The 25,999-nt window shown below is 40.5% G+C and overlaps 1 protein-coding gene across 2 annotated transcripts in view; it reads right to left on the bottom strand.

Moving 5' to 3' along the window:
• Nucleotides 1-25,999, bottom strand: part of ZNF236 (zinc finger protein 236) — a 680,094-nt gene that overhangs the window by 139,401 nt on the left and 514,694 nt on the right. For both annotated transcript variants that reach the window (XM_053714849.1, XM_053714848.1), the window contains exons 26-27: nt 25,389-25,568; nt 24,735-24,893 (exon numbers count right to left, since the gene is read on the bottom strand). In XM_053714849.1, coding sequence (XP_053570824.1) covers nt 24,735-24,893; nt 25,389-25,568 — 339 coding nt within the window. The remainder of the gene's footprint in view (nt 1-24,734; nt 24,894-25,388; nt 25,569-25,999) is intronic.

Below are 25,999 nucleotides of genomic sequence, written 5' to 3' on the forward strand. Positions count from 1 at the left end.
TTATTAGCATGTTGAAGAAGATTAACAATGCTATGAGAATTATGATCTGTTACTTGTTGAGCTAAAGCTTCTAACCAAAAAGTTGAAGCTGCAGCAACATCCGCTAAAGATATAGCTGGTCTAAGAAGATTACCTGAACATAAGTAAGCTTTTCTTAGAAAGGATTCAATCTTCCTATCTAAAGGATCCTTAAAGGAAGTACTATCTGCCGTAGGAATCAACCTCTGAGACAGAATCCTCTGAACCAGAGGAACCATTATCAGAATCAGAATGATGATGTTCATTTAAAAATTCATCTGAAAAATGAGAAGTTTTAAAAGACCTTTTACGTTTACTAGAAGGAGGAATAACAGACATGGCCTTCTTAATGGATTTAGAAACAAAATCTCTTATGTTAACAGGAACACTCTGAGTATTAGATGTTGACGGAACAGCAACAGGTAATGTAACATTACTAAAGGAAATATTATCTGCATTAACAAGTTTGCCATGACATTCATTACAAACAACAGATGGAGGAACAGATACCACAAGTTTACAGCAGATACACTTAACTTTGGTCGATCCAGCAGCAGGCAGTGTTTTTCCAGAAGTATCTTCTGACTCAGTGTCAATCTGGGACATCTTGCAATATGTAATAGAAAAAACAACATATAAAGCAAAATTGATCAAATTCCTTAAATGACAGTTTCAGGAATGGGAAAAAATGCCAGTGAACAAGCTTCTAGCAACCAGAAGCAATAAATAATGAGACTTAAATAATGTGGAGACAATAGTGACGCCCATATTTTTTAGCGCCAAAAAAGACGCCCACATTATTTGGCGCCTAAATGCTTTTGGCAGCAAAAATGACGCCACATCCGGAACGCCGACACTTTTGGCGCAAAAAAAGTCAAAAATGACGCAACTTCCGGCGACACGTATGACGCCGGAAACAGAAAAAAAATAATTTTTGCGCCAAAAAAGTCCGCTCCAAGAATGACGCAATAAAATGAAGCATTTTCAGCCCCCGCGAGCCTAACAGCCCACAGGGAAAAAAGTCAAATTTTAAGGTAAGAAAAAAATTGATTTATTCATATGCATTATCCCAAATATGAAACTGACTGTCTGAAATAAGGAACGTTGAACATCCTGAGTCAAGGCAAATAAATGTTTGAATACATATATTTAGAACTTTATATAAAAGTGCCCAACCATAGCTTAGAGTGTCACAGAAAATAAGACTTACTTACCCCAGGACACTCATCTACATGTAGTAGAAAGCCAAACCAGTACTGAAACGAGAATCAGTAGAGGTAATGGTATATATAAGAGTATATCGTCGATCTGAAAAGGGAGGTAAGAGATGAATCTCTACGACCGATAACAGAGAACCTATGAAATAGACCCCGTAGAAGGAGATCATTGAATTCAAATAGGCAATACTCTCCTCACATCCCTCTGACATTCACTGCACGCTGAGAGGAAAACCGGGCTCCAACCTGCTGCGGAGCGCATATCAACGTAGAATCTAGCACAAACTTACTTCACCACCTCCATAGGAGGCAAAGTTTGTAAAACTGATTTGTGGGTGTGGTGAGGGGTGTATTTATAGGCATTTTGAGGTTTGGGAAATTTTGCCCCTCCTGGTAGGAATGTATATCCCATACGTCACTAGCTCATGGACTCTTGCTAATTACATGAAAGAAACCTGAATTTTTTGCCGCTAACTTAGCTATTTGGAAAGCGGCATCTGTGATAAAAAAATTAGGCAGCTTAAGAGCCTTAATTCTGTCCATAATGTCCTCATATGAGGTCTCCGTCTGGAGCGCATCTTCCAGCGCGTCGAACCAGAAAGCAGCTGCAGTAGTTACAGGAACAATGCATGCAATAGGTTGGAGAAGAAAACCTTGTTGAACAAAAATTTTCTTAAGTGAACCCTCTAATTTTTTATCCATAGGGTCTTTAAAAGCACAACTGTCTTCGATTGGTATAGTTGTGCGTTTAGCAAGTGAAGAAACAGCCCCCTCCACCTTAGGAACCGTCTGCCACGAGTCCCGCATGGGGTTAGATATGGGGAACATTTTCTTAAAAACAGGAGGGGGAACGAAGGGAATACCTGGTTTATCCCACTCCCTAGTAACGATATCCGCAATCCTCTTAGGGACCGGGAACACATCAGTGTAAACAGGAACTTCTAGGTACTTGTCCATTTTACACAATTTCTCTGGAACCACCATAGGGTCGCAGTCATCCAGAGTAACTAATTCCTCCCTGAGCAATAAGCGGAGGTGTTCTAGTTTAAATTTAAAAGCCAACGTATATGAGTCTGTCTGAGGAGCAACCTTTCCCGAATCGGAAATTTCTCCCTCAGACAGCACATCCCTCGCCCCCATTTCAGAGCGTTGTGAGTGTATATCGGATACAGCTACTAAAGCGTCAGAATGCTCATAATCTGTTCTTAAAACAGAGCTATCACGCTTTGCAGGTAACACGGGCAGTTTAGATAAAAACACTGAGAGGGCATTATCCATAACTGCCGCCAAGTCTTGTAAGGTAAAAGAGTTAGAGGCGCTAGAGGTGCTAGGCGTCGCTTGAGCGGGCGTAACTGGTTGTGACACTTGGGGAGATTTTAACGGGCTAACCTCATTACCTTCTGTCTGAGAATCATCTTGGGCCACATTTTTAAGTGCAACAATATGTTCTTTAAAGTGTATAGACATATCAGAACAAGTGGGACACATTCTGAGAGGGGGTTCCACCATGGCTTCTAAACACATTGAACAAGGATTTTCCTTGGTGTCAGACATGTTTAAACAGACTAGTAGTAAGACAAACAGGCTTAGAAATCACTTTAATCAAGTAAAAACACACTTTGCAAAAAACGTTACTGTGCCTTTAAGAGATAAAAAAGGCACACAATTTTTCAAAACAGTGAAAAATGCAGCAAATTTTTCGAAATTTTTACAGTGTGTACCTAAAGCATTAGTAAGATTGCACAACTAGCAATAAAAACGATTAACCCCTTAATGCCCAAACTGGATCAATATTAAGCAACAGACCGGTTAAAACAACTTCAGCACCTTTCCACAGCTCTACTGTGGCCCTACCTGCCCTTGGGAGTCAGATTTGTGGGGAAAAAGCTTCTTATGGGCCCTCAAACTGTAGCAGGACCCTCCATGTGAAACAGCCTGAAGATCTAGTCAATTAAACTGCGCATTTGAGGCGCAAAATTAGGCCCCTCCCACCTTACTCCGGTGCTGTGAGGCCTAAAGAAACACTCCTAAGTGTATTAATAATAGCCATGTGGGTAACAACCCCTGAAAGAAACCCAAAGGAACCTTCAAAGTGTCACAAAAAACGATATTTTCCAATAAAAAACCATTTGTCATTAAGTAGTGCTTGTAGAAAATAAAAACTACAATTCTAACACCACATTCACTTTACACTTCCGATTGCTTAGAGCCGGCAAAGAGAATGACTGGGGGGTGGAGCTAGAGGGGGAGCTATATGGACAGCTCTGCTGTGTGCTCTCTTTGCCACTTCCTGTAGGGAAGGAGAATATCCCACAAGTAAAGGATGAATCCGTGGACTGGATACACCTTACAAGAGAAAAAAAAAAATGTCCTGTAGGACGTTGTATTCTAAATCCAATGCGATAGCCCTGAGAAATAATGTTTTGAATTGAGGAAATTTGGACAGATTGTAACCAAGATTTTGGAAAAAAAGGTTTAATCTGCCCTCTACTAGTAATACTGGATTGGAGGCTGTACCGTCATGAGGTTTTAGAGGCTGGATTAGATTTTTTATTCTGCTTGGATTTATTCCAATTTGAAGAGGGTCTCCAGACTGAGCAAGAGGGTTTAGGGGAGGAGTCAGTTTTTTGTTCTGACAAAAGGAATGAAAACAATTGGGAGCTTTAAATTTCCCTTTTGACTTTTTGTCCTGGGGAAGGAAAACTCCCTTACCTCCAGTGATAGTAGAAATAATAGAAACCAGTTGAGACCCAAACAATTTCTTTCCTTGAAAAAAAGAGATAGTAATCTAGGTTTAGATACCATATCAGCATAGAGACATAAAGACATATTTTTGATGTTAATTTTCATATCATCAAATACTGCATCACAAATAAAATTGTTTGCATATTGAAATAAATTCAAGATCATTCTGGGTCAGAGGACAACTGCTAAGCGAGACTGGATAGACAGAAAGTAGAAGCAGGAGCCACATTAGCAATAGATATAGCTGGTCTAAGAATATAGCCAGTATGTAAATATGCACTTCTTAGAAAAGATCTAAAAGGTCTTTAAAAGAAATACTGTCTTGTAGAGCAGTGTTTTTCAACCACAGTCCTAAAGTACCCCCAACAGTCCAGGTTTTTATTATAACTGAACTAGAGCACAGGTGAAATCATTAGCGGATCAGTAACCATGGTTACTAACCTGCTCTCACCCATCAGCTGATTATTTCAACTGTGCTTTAGTTCAGCTATAATAAAAACCTGGACTGTTGAGGTATTTGAGGACTGCGGTTGAGAAACATTGTTCTAGAGGAATAGTAGTGCGTTTAGCCAGAGTAAAAATGGCCCGATCAACTTCCCATAACTCTAAGTTAGCAGCAGGTAAAGTATATAGTTTAAACCTTGAAGAAGTGTTAAAAGAGACACCTGGTTTAGACCATTCTTTAGCAATGATATCAGGGACAACATCAGGTATAGGGAAAATCTTAGAGAGATTGACAACAGTTTTATATACTGAATTCAAACAATTACAGGGTTTATTATTAGAAGGTTTAGCTTCTTCAATCCCTAAAGTGACTAAGACTTCCTTCAAAAGAGAACGAATATGTTCTTCTTTTAAATAAAAAGGAGGAAGCCTCACTATTAGTGGAATCCTCATCATTCGAAGATACTTCAGTATTTTGTAGGTCAGTACTTCTATTACTAGCAAAAGATCAAACTGACCTTTTTTCGCTTATTTGAAGGCGGTAGTGCAGCTAGATCCTTCGTAATGGCAGTAGTAATAAACATTTTCATTTCTAGAGGCACGCCATCAGCATCCATCTGTAAGGAGGAGACTGTAGGTGCATTAGTACACATAGAAACATCATTAGATTGATATGTATGCAATTAGAAATCTAAGCATGAGTCACATAAATGAGCTGAAGGAGCTACTTTAGTTGTTTTACAATAAGCACCATTCGCTTTGGTAGAAAGGTGTTCAAAAGACTCAGTTCCCATGATAACTTTAAGGACAGATTAGTGCTGCTCCATTACGGCATTTTTGAGGAAAAGCAAAAAATATGCCCACTATATAGAGCATTGCAAGGACGTTAAAGCGCTAAGCAAATGAAGCCTAGGAAAGTAAATAATATCAGTTTGTGCAAATTTCAAATGCAAAATGTATAGAGGGAATAAAGATTGCTAAAAAGGGCATCTTTGATGAGTAACGAAGTGCGCAATTCAAACGCACCAATAGTGACGCATTATACAAAAGTTTTTATTATGGTGCAAAAATTCAACTACTATAAATGCGCACTGAAAGGCGCCAAAAAAAATGGCGCGCAAACCCAAAGCATAAATATGCGAAGAGTGTAAAGTGTAAAAAAAAAAAGGTGTGCACCAAACCATTGCATACATATGAACAAATGTTTCTCTGGCTGCAGGGCCAGAGGACTGTTCTGATGTTAAAAAGTTATTGCTGATGCCAATACCATGTGACTATCCTATTCTGTTACTGGCCGAAGACTAAGAGTTGACAAGAAAGTAGATGCAGAGAGTTGATGGACTTACAGAAGTTTACGGCAGGGTAGACGAAGTGGGGAGGACGAGAATAAAGTGGCTTGCTCATTGAAGAGCACCCATCTGCCGGAACCATACATGGAAAGGGAATAAAAACAATGACTAACTTGAAGATTGCTGACTACAAGTGTTGGTGTTTGACGGGAGTTCAGTCCGCCTCATTTACACCTCACTGCCTTGGTGCAACAACATAGATGAGCATCTTCATTTGCTATCATCATCTATTGATCTGACTGTGCTAGGCAGTGTGGTGCCCCTGTTTCTGTCTGCCATTTACATTTCTTAAGCAGTACATGACCTGAAATAGTGCAGCTTGCTAATGTATAACACTGTTGCAAAAATGCTGCCAGTGCCATATAGTGCTGCAGAGACGTGCACACTCCTGAGCTTACATCCCTGCCTTTCAAAAAAGGATAACAAGAAAACAAAGAAAAAATAATAATAGAAGTAAATTAGAAAGTTGATTAAAATTGTAGGGTTTTATGTCCCTTTGTCACAGATTGTAATATGTTAGGTAAAAAGGACTCACCACTTGTTTCACTGTTTGGATTGTCCATAATAACTGCTTCATAATAACCCATGAAAACAACAAAGTGTTCAAGCTACAGAAGCTACTGCACAGACCGCCAGTAAAAACCCAAAACACAACACAGTAGCACTGTTTAAAAATTACATTTTTACAAGATTACATATGCGGTGTCACCTGCAAAAGCCGGCTACACCGATTTTTACTATCACATATACGGCGCTGCATATAAATGTGGCGCATATATTTCACCCGTCGCCCGCAATTTTTACTCCCATAAGCTAACATAGAACAGTGTTGCAAATCAGTATCGCATATTCAACGCAAGGACTTACGCGGCAAAAATGGAGAAATGTTACTCCATTTTCACCTCGCCACACATAGGCAGGCGGAGCAAGACACGCTGAGTATGTGAGCACCGTAACCCCCTGAAAATAGTAACTAACATCTAACTTATGTGCAATATCAACCTACCTGTCAACCACCAATACCCACGGCAATAACTAAATAAATGTATTAATCCCTAATCCGCCAACCCCCACATCGCAATCTAACCTCATAAATCTATTAAACCCTAATCCGTCAACCCACCACAACACAATATACATAATAAAATGATTAACCCCTAATCTGACATTAACCCACATTGCAACAAACCTTATAACTCAATTAACCCCTTAATCCGCCAAACCCACACAATGCAATAATCCTAATAAAACTATTAACCCCTAAACCACCAAAAACTCACAAAAAACTCACACAATGCTATAATACTAATAAAACTATTAATCCCTAATCCGCCAAACCCCCACAATGCAAGTACCCTAATTAACCTATTAACCCCTAATCCACTTAACCCCCACAACACAAATAACTAATTTAATTACTAAGCCCCCTAACCTAACACCCACTAAATTAACCCCAAATTACATAAAATAATAAAATACTAAATTATAATTAAAATAAAAAAACCTAAGAATATTTAGAAAAATAAATCTAAGATTAAATTAAAATAAATTAATCTAAAATTACCAAAAATAAAAAAGTTTAACATTACAGAAAATAATAAACAAAATTATCCAAAATAAAAAAAATGAAACCTAATCCCTATGAAAATAAAAAAGTCACCCCAAAATAAAAACACCCCCTAATCTAATGCTAAACTACCAATAGCCCTTCAAATGGCTTTTTGTAGGGCATTGCCCTAGGTTAAACAGCTCTTTTGCATTTAAAAAAATGATATGCCCCCCCCCCTAACAGTAAAACCAACCACCTACCAAACCCCCCAAAATAAATAAACCTAACATTAAAAAAATCTAAACTACCCATTGCCTCTAAAGGGGCATTTGTATGCGCATTTCCCCTAAAAAGGCATTTAGATCTTTTACTGCCCATAAAAACAAAATGTATGCTTACCTGATAATTTTTTTTTCTTTCCGGGCATGGAGAGTCCACAACGTCATTCCAATTACTAGTGGGATATTCAACTCCTGGCCAGCAGGAGGAGGCAAAGAGCACCCCAGCAAAGCTGTTAAGTGTAACTTCCCTTATCCATAATCCCCAGTCATTCAGCCGAAGGAGATGGAAAAAGAAAAAACACAAGGGTGAAAAGGTACCTGAGGTCTACTCAAAAAAACTGCCAAATTATAAAGATAAAGAGTGCGGGGTCGTGGACTCTCCATGCCCAGAAAGAAAGAAATTTATCAGGTAAGCATACATTTTGTTTTTTCTCCTATGGAGTTCACAACGTCATTCCAATTACTAGTGGAAACCAATACCCAAGCTATAGGACACGGAATAAACAGGGAGGGAGAACAAGGAAGGGGGACCTAAACAGAAGGCACCACCGCTTAAAGAACCTTTCTCCCAAAAAGGCCTCAGCTGAGGCAAAAGTATCAAATTTGTAGAATTTGGAAAAAGTATGCAAAGAGGACCATGTTGCCGCCTTGCAAATAAGTTCCACAGAAGCTTCATTTTTGAAAGCCCAAGATAAGGAGACAGCCCTAGTGGAATGAGCCGTAATTCTCTCAGGAGGCTGTTGTCTAGCAGTCTTATAAGCAAAACGAATCATACTTCTTAACCGGAGGAAAAGAGTAGTGGCCTTCTGACCCTTACGCTTTGCAGAGAAAACAACAAACAAGGGAGAAGATTGCCGAAAATCTTTAGTAGCTTGTAGGAAAAAATTTAGAGCATGCACAACATTCAGGTTATGCAAAAGACGTTCCTTATGAGAAGGATTAGGACAAAAAGAAGGAACAACAATTTCCTAATTAATGTTTCGATCCGACACCACCTTAGGGAGAAACCCCAATTTAGTATGAAGGACCGCCTTATCTGCATGAAAAATAAATAACGAGGAAATCACACTGCAGAGCTGAAGAAATAGCAAGGAGATACAAAACTTTCCAAGATAACAATTTTATATCAACAACATGCATCGGCTCAAACAGAGCCTGCTGCAAAACTTTAAGAACTAGGTTAAGGCTCCAAGGAGAAGCAACAGGTTTAAATGCAGGCCTGATTCTGACCAGGGACTGAACAAAAGCTTGAACATCTGGTAAATCTGCCAGACGTTAGTGCAAAAGAATAAACGGTGCAGAAATCTGACCTTTTAAAGTACTGGCTGACAAACCTTTCTCCAGTCATTCCTGAAGAAAAGATAAAATTCGGGGAATCCTCACCGACTCCAGGAAAATCCTTTTGCTTCACACCAAAAAAAAAGCTATTTATGCAATATTTTATGAAAAATCCTGCAAAATAACAAAATTTATGCTTACCTGATAAAAAATGTTATTTCTTGACACAGTGAGTCCACGGAATCATCAATTACTGCTGGGAAGGAGGCAAAGAGCACCACAGCAAAGCTGTTAAAGGGACACTGAACCCAAATTTTTTCTTTCATTATTCGGATAAAGCATGCAATTTTAAGCAACTTTCTAATTTACTTCTGTTATCAATTTTTTTTCATTCTCTTGATATCTTTATTTGAAAAAGAAGGCATCTAAGCTAAGGAGCCAGCAAATTTGTGGTTCAGAACCATGGACAGCATTTGTTTATTGGTGCTGTCCAATCAGCAAGGACACCCCAGGTTGTTCACCAAAAATGGGCAGGCATCTAAACTTAAATTCTTGTTTTTCAAATAAACATACCAAGAGAATGAAGAAAATTTGATAATAGGAGTACATTAGAAAGTTGCTTAAAATGTTATGCTCTATCTGAATCACAAAAGAGAAAATTTGGGTACAGTGTCCCTTTAAGTATCACTTCCTTTCCCACAACCCCCAGTCATTCAACCGAAGGAAAAGGAGAGAAAGGAAACAACACAAGGTGCAGAGAAGCCTGAGGTTTATATAAAAAAAACAGTCAGGAAAATAGGGAGGGCTGAGGACTCACCATGTCAAGAAATAAATAAATTTATCAGGTAAGCATAAATTTTATTTTCTTTCTTAAGACACAGTGAGTCCAGGGAATCATCAATTACTGTTTCGAATCAATACCTAAGCTAGAGGACACAGGTGATTAGGGAGGGAAAAGACAGGTAACCTAAACAGAAGGCACCACTGCTTGAAGAACCTTTCTTCCAAAAGAACCACAGTCGAGGCAAAATAATACAATTTGTAACATTTTGATAGGGAATGCAGAAAAGACCAAGTTGCAGCCTTGCAAATATATTCCACAGAAGCTTCATTTCTGAAAACCCAAGAAGAGGCAGCCCTAGTGGAAAGAGCTTTAATTCTCTCAGGAGACTGCTGCCCAGCAGTCTCATAAGCAAAAGCAATTATACCTCTAAACCAGAGGGAAAGAGAAATAACAGAAGCTTTCTGACCCTTACGTTTCCCAGAGAAACAAACAAACAAACAAACAGGACAGAAGACTGGAGAAATCTTTAGTCGTATGTAAATAAAATTGTAAAGCACACACAACCACCAAGTTGTGCAACAAACGTTCTTTAGAAAAGAAGAACTACGACAAAGAGAAGGAACAACAATTTCCTGATTTAAATTTACTTTAGAAGGAACCTAACTTAGTACAATGAAAGATAAGATAAGGCGAATCACACTGCAAAGCTGAGAGTTCCGACACTCTACGAGCAGAAGCGATAGCAAAAATAAACAAAACCTAAACTTCACCTCCTCCTTGTACTGAAGACAAAGAGAATGACTGGGGGTTGTGGGAAGGGCAGTGATACTTAACAGCTTTGCTATGGTGCTCTTTGCCTCCTCCTGCTGGCCAGGAGTGATATTCTCAACAGTAATTGATAATTCCGTGGACTCACCGTGTCTTAAGAAAGAAAACTGGTTTACGAGCCTGAAGCATAGTATCAATGACCGCTTCCAAAAAACCACATCTAGAGAGGACTAGGCGTTCAATCTCCAAGCAATCAACTTCAGAGAATCTAGATTTGGATGAAGGAATGGACCCTGAATCCCTGAGTTCCTCCCTGGTGGTTGATGTAAGCCACTGAGGTGATGTTGTCCGACTGGCATCTGATAAACCAGACTAAAGATAATTGAGGCCAAGCTGTCAAGGCATTGAAGATGCTCTCAACTCCAAGATGTTTATGGGAAGAGAAGATTTTTCCAGAAACCACAGGCTCTGAGCTTTTAGAGAACCCACGACAGTTCCCCAGCCTAACAGGTTGGCGTCCGTAGTCACAATACCCCAGAAAGGTCTCAGGAAGCAAGTGCCCCGAGACAGATGTTCCTGTGAAATCCACCACGAGAGTCTCTTGTTAGGGGGTCCAGATCTATCCTCGATAAATCCGAATGGTCTCAGTTCCATTGACTGAGCATGCAAAGCTGCAACGGTCACAGATGGAACCAAGCAAATGGAATAATGTCCATGGAAGCCACCATCAGACAAATTACCTCCATGCATTGAGCCACTGATGGACGAGTGGCAGACTGGAGAGAAAGACAAGAAGCAATAAGTTTGGATATTATGACGTCCGCCAGGAAAATCTTCATGGACAGGGAATCTATGAATGTCCCTAGGAAACACACTCTTGAAGTTGGAACTAGAAAACTCTTTTCCAGATTCACCTTCCACCCGTGGGAACGTAGAAAAGACAACAACATCTCTGTATGAGATTTTGCTAGATGAAAAGATGACACCTGAGTCGACTAGATAAGGTGCCACAGCAAAATCCTAGGTAATCCCACTGTAAAAAAGGCTCCCAGAACTTTTGTGAATATTCTGGGAGCTGAAGCAAGACCAAATCGGAAGGGCAATAAACTGGAAATGCTTGTCCAGAAAGGCAAACCTTAAAAACTGGAGATCCAACTCCGGTGATGATCCCAGTGAATGGGAACGTGTAAGTACGCGTCCTTCAGGTCTCTGGTCGTCATGAACTGACCTTCCTGAACCAATGGAAGAAGGGAACGAATAGTTTCCATCTTGAAGGACAGAACCCTGAGGAATTTGATGAAACACTTTAGGTCTAGGATGGGACGGAAAGTTCTCTCCTCTTTGGGAACCACAAATAGATTTGAATAGAATCCTTGACCTTGTTCCTCTAGAGGGACTGGTACAATAACTCCAAGGAAGGAAAGGGCCTCTACGTGATTTAAGAAGGCCTCCCACTTTACTTGGTTTGAGGATAGTCTTGACAGGAGAAATCTGCCCCTTGGAGGGGAAGATCTGAATCCTATGTTGTAACCCTGAGATACTATGTCCACAGCCCATGGATCTGGGACATTGCGCCTCCAAGCCAGTTTAAAAAGAGAAAGCCTGCCCCCCACCCGATCCAAAATCATATCTGAGGCAGACCCTTCATGCTGAATTAGAGTCAGCGGAAGGATTCTTGATTTGCTTTCCCTTATTCAAAGGCTGGCTGGATTTCCAATTGGACATTGATTAGAAGAAGAAGAGGAGGAATTCTGTTCTTTAAAGATGAAAATTAGAAGTCTGTGGACCCTTAGGACTATTCTTCTTGTCTTGAGGTAGTAAAGATAAGTTTCTACCCGAAATCACTGAAATGATTTCCGCCAGACGAGGCCCATACAAACAGCTAGATTACGAGTTTTGCGTTATGAGTGAAAAAGGTAGTTTATGGGTGTTAGTGTACTTTTTAACACTTTAGTTAGACTTAGCGGCGTTAGGGAAAAAGCAGCGTTATGAAGCATAACGCTGCTTTTTCCCTAACGCTGCTAAGTCTTGTAGGTATATGTGCACCACACTCCTTTTTGGCCGTCACGCAACGTCAGTACCGCACTTTTAAATAAGTTCTTTTTCAATGGGACTTCCATAGCGCCGGTATTACGAGTTTGCCTGGGAGGCCAAAAAGTGAGTGGTACACCCTATAACCGACAAGATCTGTACCACCATCTAAAGTCAGTAGTTATGAGTTTTACGTTACAAAGCTGTACCATTAAACTCATAACTAAAGTGTTAAAAAGTACACTAACACCCATAAACTACCTATTAACCCCTAAACCGAGGCCCTACCGCATTGCAAACACTATAATAAGTTTATTAACCCCTATTCTGCCGCCCTGGACATCGCCACCACTAAAAAAAATTATGAGCCCCTATTTCCCCGCTCCCCGACATCGTCGCCACTATAATAAACCTATTAACCCCTAAACCACCGCCCTCCCGCATCGCAAACAATATTTAAAGATTATCAACCCCTTTTTGATAATGTGTTTTTTTATTTTTTGTAATTTAGTGCTTATTTTTTTTTTGTAAATTAGAAAATTGTATTTTAATAATTTAATTTATTTTATTGTAATGTTAGTTTTTAGTTAGGTTTTATTTTGCAGGTTAGGTTTTATTTCACAGGTAAGTTTATATTGATTTTAACTAGGTAGTTAGTAAATAGTTAATAACTATTTACTAACTAGTCTACCTAGTTAAAATAAATACAAACTTACCTGTGAAATAAAAATAAAACCTAAGATAGTTACAATATAACTATTAGTTATATTGTAGCTAGCTTAGTTTTATTTTACAGGTAAGTTTGTATTTAGTTTTAAATAGGAATTATTTAGGTAATAATTGTAAGATTTATTTAGATTTATTTTAATTATATTTAAGTTAGGGGGTGTTAGGGTTAGACTTAGGCTTAGGGTTACATTATGGTTATGCTTAGGGTTAGGTTTAGGGGTTAATATATTTATTTAGTGTTAGTGATGTTGGAGGCCAGAAGTTTAGGGGTTAATAACTTTAGTATAGTGGGGGTGGCAGATTAGGGGTTAATAACTGTAATGTAGGTGGCGGCGATGTTAAGGGCGGCAGATTACGGGTTAATATTTTTATTTAGGTGGCGGCATAGTTAAGGGCAGCAGATTAGGGGTTAATAACATTATGTAGGTTGCGGCGATGTCGGGGGCGGCAGATTAGGGGTTTTTAGACGTGGTTTTTATGTTAGGTTTAAACATAACTTTTTCATTCCCCATAGACATCAATGGGGCTGCGTTACGGAGCTTTTGTTTCCGCGATTGCAGGTGTTAGGCTTTTTTTTTGCTGGCTCTTCCTATTGATGTCTATGGGGAAATTGTGCACGAGCACGTCAAAGCAGCGCTTGATTTCGGTGCGGTATGGAGCTCAACACAACCCTTTTCGTCCGCACAAGCCTGCTTTTTCTAAACCTGTAATAGCAGCGCTATAGGGAGGTGAAATGACGCTGAAAATGTTGCGGTCGTTAATTTCCCTATAGCGCTCAAAACTCGTAATCTGTTAGAACAGTGAAGCTAGACCTCTCAGCTCCAAGTCTAATTACCTGTATGATAGCATCGCAGATAAAGGTATTGGCCAAATAAAGAACTTTGATCCTATCTTGGATCTCCTCTATTGTATTCTTCTGATATCAGATCAGACAAGGCATCGCACCAATAAAATGCTGGTCCCGCAAACCGTAGCAATACTTGCCACAGGTTGCCACTGTAATCCTTGATGGATGTACAGCTTTTTTAAGATAAAATACATGTATTTCACTTAGAGGAAAGAAGAGAAATCACCTCAGCGTGAAAAATTACCTCAGCATGAGAAAGAACAGCACAGATCCATATGCAGAAAAATTTAATTAACCCATAAAGTATTAAGGACATAAGAAAATATCTATATTAATATATAGAAATAAATAAAAGAGTTATAAAGACATAAGTTATAATATGTACATGTCTCCATACCCACTCAGCCTTGTGGGTTGGGGAAACTGTACCGGCAGGAAACTGTGCAGTGCAAGATTAACACAAACCCCCAGGGAGTTAAAAAGAGCGTCATCTCTACTGATTTTGCTAGGAGGAAAAAGTATCAGAAAAGCCACGTATCTTAGAGTAAAATTGTGCTTGTAAAAGCGCTAAATATCATAAACATTATTCCGCCACCGGCCGTCTCAAGTCCTAACCCAGATATACATAGGTTTTGAGGACTGCATAGTGATCGTATAACTAAACAGATCTAAGTATAGCACCAAACCAATGTAAGGTACATACAACCTGATGTGTCCCTTAGAGAGATCAGCTAAGTATAGCGCAGCCCTACACATTGGCACCATCTTGTCTCCCTCAACGGTTGTTTGACAAGTGCATCACAAACAACCCTGTCCTAGGTGGGAAAGAAAACTTTACCCTCCTGCCGGTGAAACACTGAGGAAGCTTAGGGCAGCGGTTCACGCCAGATACTTGTCTACAACAATTGAGGGAGTTAGAAATAAAAAGGCCAGTAAATGTAAACTGCCAAAAACTATGCTGATAGAGGGAAACTGTCTGGGGAAAAAAAACTATACAGCCTGTTACGGTTCACCAATAAAGGTAAAAACCCCTACTTTAAACCGGAACGTCAAGGCTGAAATAGAAGGGGAAAAAAAGAGACTGCAAAAGGAGCTCTGTCTCCCAAATGGCCACTAGATAAAAGTTGCCACAGACACCCTCCCCTACACTAAAGGGTGTCAGTTCATCTGTAGTGGGAATATTAAAACCCCAACCTGCTCAAAAGGCCAAAAAAAAAATATCCTAAGCCCGGAATATATCATCTTATTCAGACTCACTAAGAGGGAATTTAGGGGCCACATAGGGCACCCACTACAGAGTCTCCCGCATAGATCCCCTATGAGGGCATGAAAACACAAAAGGACTTACCCTCTAGGATCTTCTGTCGTGGAGCAGTCACAACAGCTACAGGTCTGTTAGCCTCATCAGATTGCTGACAGGGACCTGAAAAATAAGAAAGAACAAAGTAACCAACCCTGGCTTTCTATAATGTTAGAAATAAAGCAAAGACAACCTTGCCGCTTTCTAACTGCTAATAGCCACCATTAATCTTACTAAAGAGATTAACATGGACACAGCATAGCCCCTAATCCTTGCTTGCAGGGAAAAGTACCCATAAAAGGATTAAATATCTTCAGACGCCATCTTCAAACATCCTCCATTTACAGAGGCTAAGAAAATGACTGGGGATTATGGATAAGGGAAGTTACACTTAACAGCTTTACTGGGGTGCTCTTTGCCTCCTCCTGCTGGCCAGAAGTTGAATAGCCCACTAGTAATTGGAATGACTTACTGGACTCTCCATGCCATAGTAAAGAAAGGGCATTCAGCTCTTTTATGATTGTCCATTAAAACCCTAATCTAAAAAAAAACAAACCCAAAAATAAAAAAAATCCTAACTCTAACCCCCAAATAGGTACTCACCGTTCCTGAAGTCCGACGGAGAAGGTCCTGTTCCAGGGGGTGAAGTCTTCTTCCAAGCGGCCGGCATCTTCTTTCAAGCAAAGACCTCTTTCGTCTTCATCCAGGACCAAGCCGTTGCGGAGCGGAGATGAGCGCAGAGCAGGACCGGCGACCGCGGAGCATCCTCTTCGTATAATCGCCGCCGTACACTGCATAGTGAATTCAAGGTAAGCGTTTAAATATGGGGTACCTTGAATTCCTATTGGCTGAAACATTTTAATCAGCCAATAGGATGAGAGCTACTCAAATCATATTGGCTGATGAACAGCCAATAGGATTTGAGTAGCTCTCATCCTATTGGCTGATTTAAAATGTTCTCTCTGCTCCGCGCCGGCTTGGTCTTGGAAGAAGAAAGAAGAGGTCCCCGCTTGGAAGAGGACTTCACCGCCAGGAACAGGACCTTCTCCGCCGGACTTCAGGAACGGTGAGTACCTATTTGGGGGTTAGAGCTATGATTTTTTATATTTTTTAATTTTATTTTTAGATTAGGGTTTCAATGGGCATAGTAAAAGAGCTGAATGCCCTTTTAAGGGCAGTAAAAGAGCTGAATGCCCTTTTAAGGGCAATACCCATATAAATGCCCTTTAAGGGGGGGTTAGGTAGTTTAGGTTTTTTTTAGTGTTAGGTTTATTTATTTTGGGGGGTTTGGTGGGTGGTGGGTTTTACTGTTAGAGGGAGACTTAGAATTTTTTTAAATGCAAATGAGCTGTTTAACTTAGGGCAATGCCCTACAAAAAGTAATTTTAAGGGCTATTGGTAGTTTAGCATTAGATTAGGGGGTGTTTTATTTTGGGACACTGAACCAACATTTTTTCTTTCATGGTTCATATAGAGCATGCAATTTTAAGCAACTTTCTAATTTACTCCTATTATCAATTTTTCTGCATTCTCTTGCTATCTTTATTTAAAAAGCAAGAATGTAAGTTTAAAAGCCGGACCATTTTTGGTTCACAACCTGGGTTGTCCTTGCTGATTGAACATCACAAATAAACAAGTGCTGAACCAACAATTGGCTGGCTCCTTAGCTTAGATGCCTTGTTTTTCAATTAAAGATAGCAAGAGAACGAAGAAAAAATTATAATAGGAGTAAATTAGAAAGTTGCTTAAAATTGCATGCTCTATCTGAATCATGAAAGAAAAAAATTGGGTTTAGTGTCCCCTTAATGACCAACGACGTATGGGGTACGTCCTGCAAAAAAATGCAGTTAGCGATCGAGGACGTACCCTGTACATCGTTGGTCTTTAAAAAGCGGTGAAAGCGATCCTGATCACTTCTAGCCACTTTCCTGTTATAGCAGTGTTGCCTCGTTATTTGAGGCATCCTGCAATAACTGTTTTTAGCCATCCGATGCAGAGAGAGCCACTCTGTGGCCCTCTCTGCATCGGACATCGATGGCCGTAATCGTTGGTGGGTGGGAGCTGATGTGGGAGGCGGATGGGCGGCCATCGGTATTGGCAGATCAGTCTTGAGAGGCGTGATCGTGGGCTGAGTCATCGGGAGTGCGCACGGCCGCACACGCGTGCACGGGCGCGAACTGCTACACTATGGGACAATTTTGTGATATTAAGTGAGAGAGAGACGAGGAAGGGAATTGGTATATAAAAGATCTAAAAGATCTGAGAGGGGGTGGGGGGGTTGGTCTTTGGGGGGGAGCTACACTACAAAAAAAAATCGGAATTTTTTTTTTATTATTGTAAACTGGGTACTGGCAGACAGCTGCCAGTACCCAAGATGGCTTCCAATAAGGTAGAGGGGGAGGGTTAGAGAGCTGTTTGGGGGGGGGGATCAGGGAGGTTAAGGGCTAAGGGGGGATCCTACACAGCAGAATAATAAAAAAACAACAACTTATTTTAGTACTGGCATACTTTCTGCCAGTAATTAAGATGGTGGGAACTATTGTGGGGTGGGGGAGGGGAGAGAGCTGTTTGGAGGGGATCAGGGGGTGTGATGTGTCAGGTGGGAGGCTTATCTCTACACTAAAGCTAAAATTAACCCTACAAGCTCCCTAGTTAACCCCTTCACTGCTGGGCATAATACACGTGTGGTGCACAGCGGCATTTAGCGGCCTTCTAATTACCAAAAAGCAACGCCAAAGCCATATATGTCTGCTATTTCTGAACAAAGGGGATCCAAGAGAAGCATTTACAACCATTGGCGCCATAATTGCACAAGCGGTTTGTAAATAATTTCAGTGAGAAACCTAAAATTGTGAAATATTTTATGTTTTTTTTAATTTGATCGCATTTGGCGGTGAAACCAACATGGGCCTAGATCAATACTTGGGGTTGTCTACTACACTACAGCTAAAATTAACCCTACAAGCTCCCTTCATGCTCCCTAAATAACCCTTCACTGCTGGGCATAATACACGTGTGGTGCGCAGTGGCATTTAGCGGCCTTCTAATTACCAAAAAGCAACGCCAAAGTCATATATGTCTGCTATTTCTGAACAAAGGGGATCCCAGAGAAGCATTTACAACCATTTATGCCATAATTGCACAAGTTGTTTGTAAATCATTTCAGTGGGAAACCTAAAGTTTGTGAAAAAAGTGATTTTCTTTCATGTAATTGGCAAGAGTCCATGAGCTAGTGACGTATGGGATATACATTCCTACCAGGAGGGGCAAAGTTTCCCAAACCTCAAAATGTCTATAAATACACCCCCCACCACACCCACAATTCAGTTTTACAAACGTTGCCTCCTATGGAGGGGGTGAAGTAAGTTTGTGCTAGATTTCTACGTTGATATGTGCTTCGCAGCATTCTGAAGCCCGGTTTTCCTTTCAGATTGCAGTGAATGACAGAGGGATGTGAAGGGAGTATTACCTATTGAATGCAATGGTCATCCTAACGGGGATCTATGTCATAGGTTCTCTGTTTTCGGTAGTAGAGATTCATCTCCTACCTCCCTTTTCAGATCGACGATATACTCTTATATACCATTAACTCTGCTGATTCTCGTTTCAGTACTAGTTTGGCTATCTGCTATATTTAGATGAGTGTCTTTTGTTAAGTATGTCTTATTTTATTTATGACACTCTCAGCTATGGTTTGGCACTTTATATGTAAAGTTCTAAATATATGTTTTATACTTATATTTGCCATGGTTCAGGTTAATCAGTATATTTCCTTCTTCCACACTGTCAGTTTCATTTTGGGAAATGCATATGAATAAAAAATTTTCTTACCTGAAAATTTTTCAAATTGACTTTTCTTCTAAATTGCGGGCTGTTAGGCTCGCGGAAGCAAAAAATGCTATAATTTATTGGGTCATTTTTGGCGCGAGACATTGTTGGCGTGAGAATTACGTTTGTTGACGTTATGACGTCATTTCTGGCATCTTAGTTGGCGCCAAGAGTTTTCACGTAGTTGCGTCATCTATGATGCTCGTGTTTGTTGCAGACATTTTTGGCGCCAAAAAATTTGTCAATTGTGGGCGTCATACTTGGCGTCAGTTTTTTTGACATTATTTAAGTCTTGGTTTCTTTTTGCTTCTGGTTTCCAGAGGCTTATTCTGTTTGCATTTTTCCCATTCCTGAAACTGTCATTTAATGAATTTGATAATTTTGCTTTATATGTTGTTTTTTCTATTACATATTGCAAGATGTCTCAATCTGACCCTGTATCAGAATCTATTTCTGGAATGCTGCTGCCTGATGTCGGTTCTACCAAAGCTAAGTGCATTTGTTGTAAACTTGTGGTAACTGTTCCTCCGGCTGTAGTTTGTGTTAGTTGTCATGATAAACTTTCAAAAGCAGACAATATTTCCATTAGTAGTAGTCCATTATCTGTTGTTGTTCCTTCAACATCTAATGTTCAGGATATTCCTGTTAATTTGAGAGAATTTGTTTCTAATTCTATTCAGAAGGCCCTGTCTGTTATACCTCCTTCTAGTAAACGTAAAAGGTCTTTTAAAATTTCTCATAAATTAGATGAATTTTTAAATGACCACCAGCATTCTGATTTATCTATCTCTGATGAGGATCTATCTGGTTCAGAAGATTCTGCCTCAGATATTGACACTGACAAATCTTCATATTTATTTAAAATGGAGTTAATTCATTCTTAATTAAAAGAGGTGTTGATTGCATTGGATATGGAGGAGTCTAGTCCTCTTGATATTAAAACCAGTAAACGTTTAAATTCGTTTTTTAAACCTCATGTAGTTATTCTAGAGGTTGTTCCAGTTCCTGATGCTATTTCAGATGTAATTTCTAGGGAATGGAATAGTTTGGGTACTTCATTTACTCCTTCTTTAAGGTTTAAGAGACTGTACCCTTTGCCGTCTGATAGATTGGAGTTTTGGGAAAAAATCCCCAAAGTTGATGGGGCTATCTCTACTCTTGTAAAACGTACTACTATTCCTACGGCAGATAGTACTTCTTTTAAAGATCCTTTAGATAGGAAGCTTGAATCTTATCTAAGGAAGGCTTATTTATGTTCAGGTCATCTTCTTAGGCCTGCTATTTCTTTGGCTGATGTTGCTGCAGCTTCAACTTTTTGGTTGGAGGCTTTAGCGCAACAAGTACCAGATCATAATGTGTATAGCATTGTTAAGCTAATTCAACATGCTAATAATTTCATTTGTGATGCCATTTTTGATATCATTAGAATTGATGTCAGGTATATGTTTTTAGCTATTTTAGCTAGAAGAGCTTTATGGCTTAAATCTTGGAATGCGGATATGACTTCTAAGTCAACGTTGCTATCTCTTTCTTTCCAAGGTAATAAAATGTTTGGTTCTCAGTTGGATTCTATAATTTCAACTGTCACTGGGGGGAAGGGAGCTTTTTTGCCTCAGGATAAAAAATCTAAGGGTAAATTTAGGGCTGCTAACCGTTTTCGTTCCTTTCGTCAGAATAAGGAACAGAAGCCTGACCCTTCCCCTAAAGGAACGGTTTCCAATTGGAAGCATTCTCCAGTCTGGAATAAATCCAAGCCTTTTAGAAAATCAAAACCAGCCCCCAAGTCCGCATGAAGGTGTGGCCCTCATTCCAGCACAGCTGGTAGGGGGCAGACTATGATTTTTCAAAGATGTTTGGATCAATTCAATTCAAAATCATTGGATTCAGAACATTGTTTCTCAAGGGTACAGAATAGGTTTCAAGGTAAGACTGCCTGTGAGAAGGTTCTTTCTCTCACGCATTCCAGTTAACCCAGTAAAGGCTCAGGCTTTTCTGAAGTGTGTTTCAGACCTGGAGTCATCTGGGGTAATTGTGCCAGTTCCATATCTGGAACGGGGTCTGGGGTTTTATTCAAATCTGTTCATTGTACCAAAGAAAGAGAATTCTTTCAGACCAGTTCTGGATCTAAAAATTTTGAATCGTTATGCAAGAATACCAACATTCAAAATGGTGACTATAAGGACTATTTTGCCTTTTGTTCAGCAAGGGCATTATATGTCCACAATAGACTTACAGGATGCTTATCTTCATTTTCCAATTCATCCAGATCACTATCAGTTCCTGAGATTCTCTTTTCTAGACAAGCATTACAAATTTGTTGCTCTTCCTTTTGGCCTAGCAACAGCTCCAAGGATCTTCTCAAAGTATCTCGGTGCCCTTCTCTCTGTAATCAGAAAGCGGGCTATTGCGGTGTTTCCTTATTTGGACGATATCTTGGTACTTGCTCAGTCTTTACATTCTGCAGAATCTCACACAATTGTTGTTTCTTCAAAAACATGGTTGGAGGATCAATTTACCAAAAAGTTCCTTGATTCCTCAAAGGGTAACCTTTCATATTGGCAAGAGTCCATGAGGCCCACCCGTTTTTGTGGTGGTTATGATTTTTTGTATAAAGCACAATTATTCCAATTCCTTGTTGATGCTTTCGCTCCTTTCTTATCACCCCACTTCTTGGCTATTCGTTAAACTGAATTGTGGGTGTGGTGGGGGGTATATTTATAGGCATTTTGAGGTTTGGGAAACTTTGCCCCTCCTGGTAGGAATGTATATCCCATACGTCACTAGCTCATGGACTCTTGCCAATATGAAAGAAATTAATTTATCAGGTAAGTTCTTATATAAATTATGTTTTTTTTTTATTTGATCGCATTTGGCGGTAAAATGGTGGCATAAAATATACCCAAATTGGCCTAGATCAATACTTTGGGATATCTTCTAAAAAAAATATATACATGTCAAGGAATATTTAGGGATTCCTGAAAGATATCAGTGTTCGAATGTAACTATCGCTTATTTTGAAAAAAAGTGGTTTGGAAATAGCAAAGTGCTACTTGTATTTATTGCCCTATAACTTGCAAAAAAAGTAAAGAACATGTAAACATTGGATATTTCTAAACTCAGGACAAAATTTAGAAACTATTTAGCATGGGTGTTTTTTTGGTGGTTGTAGATGTGTAACAGATTGTAGGGGTCAAAGTTAGAAAAAGTGTGTTTTTCCATTTTTTTCTCATATTTTATAATTTTTTTATAGTAAATTATAAGATACTAGTCCTAAAGCCCGTTCACACGGGCCATTTTTTGCAGTACAGTGGTCCCACCCCTGGCGTTCTCTCCCTCCCACTCTCTTTTGCTTTCTCTCTCTCCCCCTCTCTTTTGCACTCTCTCCCCCTATCTCTCTCTCGCTCCCCTCTCTCTCTCTCCCCCCCTCTCTCTCTCTCCCCCCCTCTCTCTCTCTCCCCCCTCTCTCTCTTTCTCTCCCCTCTCTCTCTCTCACCCCTCTCTCTCCCCCCCTCTCTCTCTCTCCCCTCTCTCTCTCTCTCACCTCTCTCTCTCTCCCCTCTCTCTCTCCTCTCTCTCTCTCCCCTCTCTCTCTCCTCTCTCTCTCTCCCCTCTATCTCTCTCTCTCCCCCCTCCCCCCCTCTCTCTCTCTCTCCCCTCTCTCTCCCCTCTCCCTCTCCCCTCTCTCTCTCCCCCTCTCTCTCCTCTTTCTCCCCCTCTCTCTCCTCTCTCTCTCTCTTGCCCCTCTATCTCCCCCCCCCCTCTCTCTCTCCCCCCTCTCTCTATCTCTCTCCCCTCTCTCTCCCCCCCTCCCCCCCCTCTCTCTCTCCCCTCTCTCTCTCTCTCCCCCTCTCTCTCTCCTCCTCTCTCTCCCCCCTCTGTCTCTCTCTCTCTCCCCTCTGTCTCTCTCCCCCCTGTCTCTCTCACTCCCCTCTCTCTCTCTATCTCCCCCCTCTCTCTTTTTCCGTCCACATCTCCCCTCTTTCTCTCTCCCCTCTCTCTCTATCTCTCTCCCTCTGTCTCTCTCTCCCTCTCCCCCCTCTCTCTCTCATTCTCTCTCTCCTCTCTCTCTCTGTCTCTCTCTCCCCCCTCTCTCCACATCTCCCCCCTCTCTCCACATCTCCCCCCTCTCTCCACATCTCCCCCCCTCTCTCCACATCTCCCCCCTCTCTCCACATCTCCCCCCTCTCTCCACATCTCCCCCCTCTCTCCACATCTCCCCCCTCTCTCCACATCTCCCTACATCTCTCCCCTCTCTCCACATCTCTCCCCTCTCTCCACATCTCCCCCCTCACTCCACATCTCCCCCCTCACTCCACATCTCCCCCCTCTCCCCACATCTCTCCACATCTCCCCCCTCTCTCCACATCTCCCCCCTCTCTCCACATCTCCCTACATCTCTCCCCTCTCTCCACATCTCCCCCCCTCACTCCACATCTCCCCCCTCTCCCCACATCTCTCCACATCTCCCCCCTCTCTCCACATCTCCCCCCCTCTCTCCACATCTCCCTACATCTCTCCCCTCTCTCCACATCTCCCCCCTCACTCCACATCTCCCCCCCTCACTCCACATCTCCCCCCTCACTCCACATCTCCCCCCTCTCCCCACATCTCTCCACATCTCCCCACATCTCTCCACATCTCTCCCCCTCTCTCCACATCTCCCCCCTTTCTCCACATCTCTCCCCTCTCTCCACACCTCCCCCCTCTCTCCACATCTCCCCCCTCTCCCCACATCTCTCCACATCTCCGCACATCTCTCCCTTCTCTCCACATCTTCCCCCTCACTCCACATCTCCCCCCCTCTCCCCACATCTCTCCACCCTCTCTTGAGCTGTTTGAGCTCTCTCCACGGCCCTTCAAGCTAGGCCCCGCCCCTTCGCGGGCCTTCGCGTTAGGCTCCGCCCCTTTCACGCTCGGCCACGCCCACTTCTGCTCGGCGCAGTCGGCAGAACAGTTAGGGACTTAGGCCAGGTGTGTTTGTCCTCGTGCTGTCTATACTGCGCATGACAGCTTCGGACAAACACACTTGGCCTTTTATAGTATAGGATGATGAAAACAATGGTATCTTTAGGAAGTCCATTTAATGGCAAGAAAAACGGTATATAATATGTGTGGGTACAATAAATGAGTAAGAGGAAAATTACAGCTAAACACAAACACAGCAGAAATGTAAAAATAGCCTTGGTCCCAAACGGACAGAAAATGGAAAAGTGCTGTGGTCCTTAAGGGGTTAAAGGTTAGCTCTTAATTCCACAGTGCACATTTACTAGTATAAAACACATTTCCAAGTAAAAGGGAGCTTAATATGCTCAACTGCTTATAAATAAAACATAAAGAAAGCAGTATTCTATGTAATGCATTAAACATATTTGTTTTATTTTAAGTTTATATCTAATGTATTTGTTACAGGTTACAGATTTATAGCTAATTTTACAGTGTTTTCTTTTAACACTCCAACACACAAAAATGCATGCATATTGCTCTTGAATTTATTTTGAAGGTTTATTATTTATTTTTTTAAGAGAAACTCAGATCTCAAAATTATTATTTCTTTTTTTTACGTTACCTGAGGTAGTTGTCAATGTAGTGGCCTGTGACAAAATATGATCACTGCTTAATGATAAAGAGGTTTCAGATGACTGATTAGTTATTGCAGCTGTGTTCAGTCGCAAGTTCCCAGTCAGTTCATTGCTTCCAGAAGAGCCAAGTTGCATGATATCCTGACCTAATTAAGCAAAATTGAACATCATCAAAGCTTATGGAAAAACAATATCAGGCTGAAAAATAGAATGCATCAGGAGATTACAGACAAACAACCCTTTGGAGTCTAGAAAATAATTGCTTTTATCCTAGCTAGGCAGAAAAGCACAAAAAAAACATAAATGACAAGGCTTTGCAAGGTTAGCAGTGAAGCTAATGACCAATGTTATCTAGGTTATATTCAGTGTCTTATTATATTATTTAGTTGTTATAGCCTGGGATTCAAACCATTATCAGTATAGTGGGAAGTAGGGTAATGCACAATCAGAATGCATTACATTTGATTCAGATTAAATGTAAGTAATTTTGATCATTGTTACATGTGCATTTCATTACTTACATCTCACCAGAAGAGATTACAGTGCACATGTTGTAATAAAGTACAGTCTACAGACACCCAAACTTGGTGTAAAAAAAGTTCTAAAAAGTAAAACATATTTCTTAAAAGACTTTCACTAACCAGATATGGTAAGAGTTATTTCCTGTGGTGATCCAGTTGATGTAGTAGGTGTGGTACCAGTAGCATGAGCCAAAACATGGCTCAGACTTGAATTATTAATAGTCAGCGTAATTTCATGTTGTCCATTGGAGGAAGACACCAACCCTTGGGAAGTCATCACCTGAGAAAGGTCTTGATCAGCTAAATGGGAAGACAGTATTTATATTGTTACTGGCACTAAATAAACTATACAGTAAGGGCTAGATTACAAGTGGAGCAGTATTTTTGTGTTTCCACTATGGCAAAAACTCAGCTACGATTTTTATTTTTGCACTAGTCGGGTTGCACTAGTATTACAAAATGAAAGTATACAATTTTTTCCCCTGCGGTAACCCCCATAGAAATTAATGGAGAAGAAAAGTTGAAAAAAAAAACTAACACCCCACACTCTCGTGCAAACACCATAACATATTCGCAATAGCGCTAAACCGACATGAAAATATGAAGATTTCATATTGCAATGTTCTTTACATAATGTAATATGTTCTATTTATTTATTCATAAATAAACTTTTCTACATATATCTGATGTTTTTTTAAACAAATATATATTTATAACTATATATATTTAGT

Source organism: Bombina bombina, chromosome 5, assembly GCF_027579735.1.
Source record: "Bombina bombina isolate aBomBom1 chromosome 5, aBomBom1.pri, whole genome shotgun sequence".
Classification (NCBI taxonomy): Eukaryota; Metazoa; Chordata; class Amphibia; order Anura; family Bombinatoridae; genus Bombina; species Bombina bombina.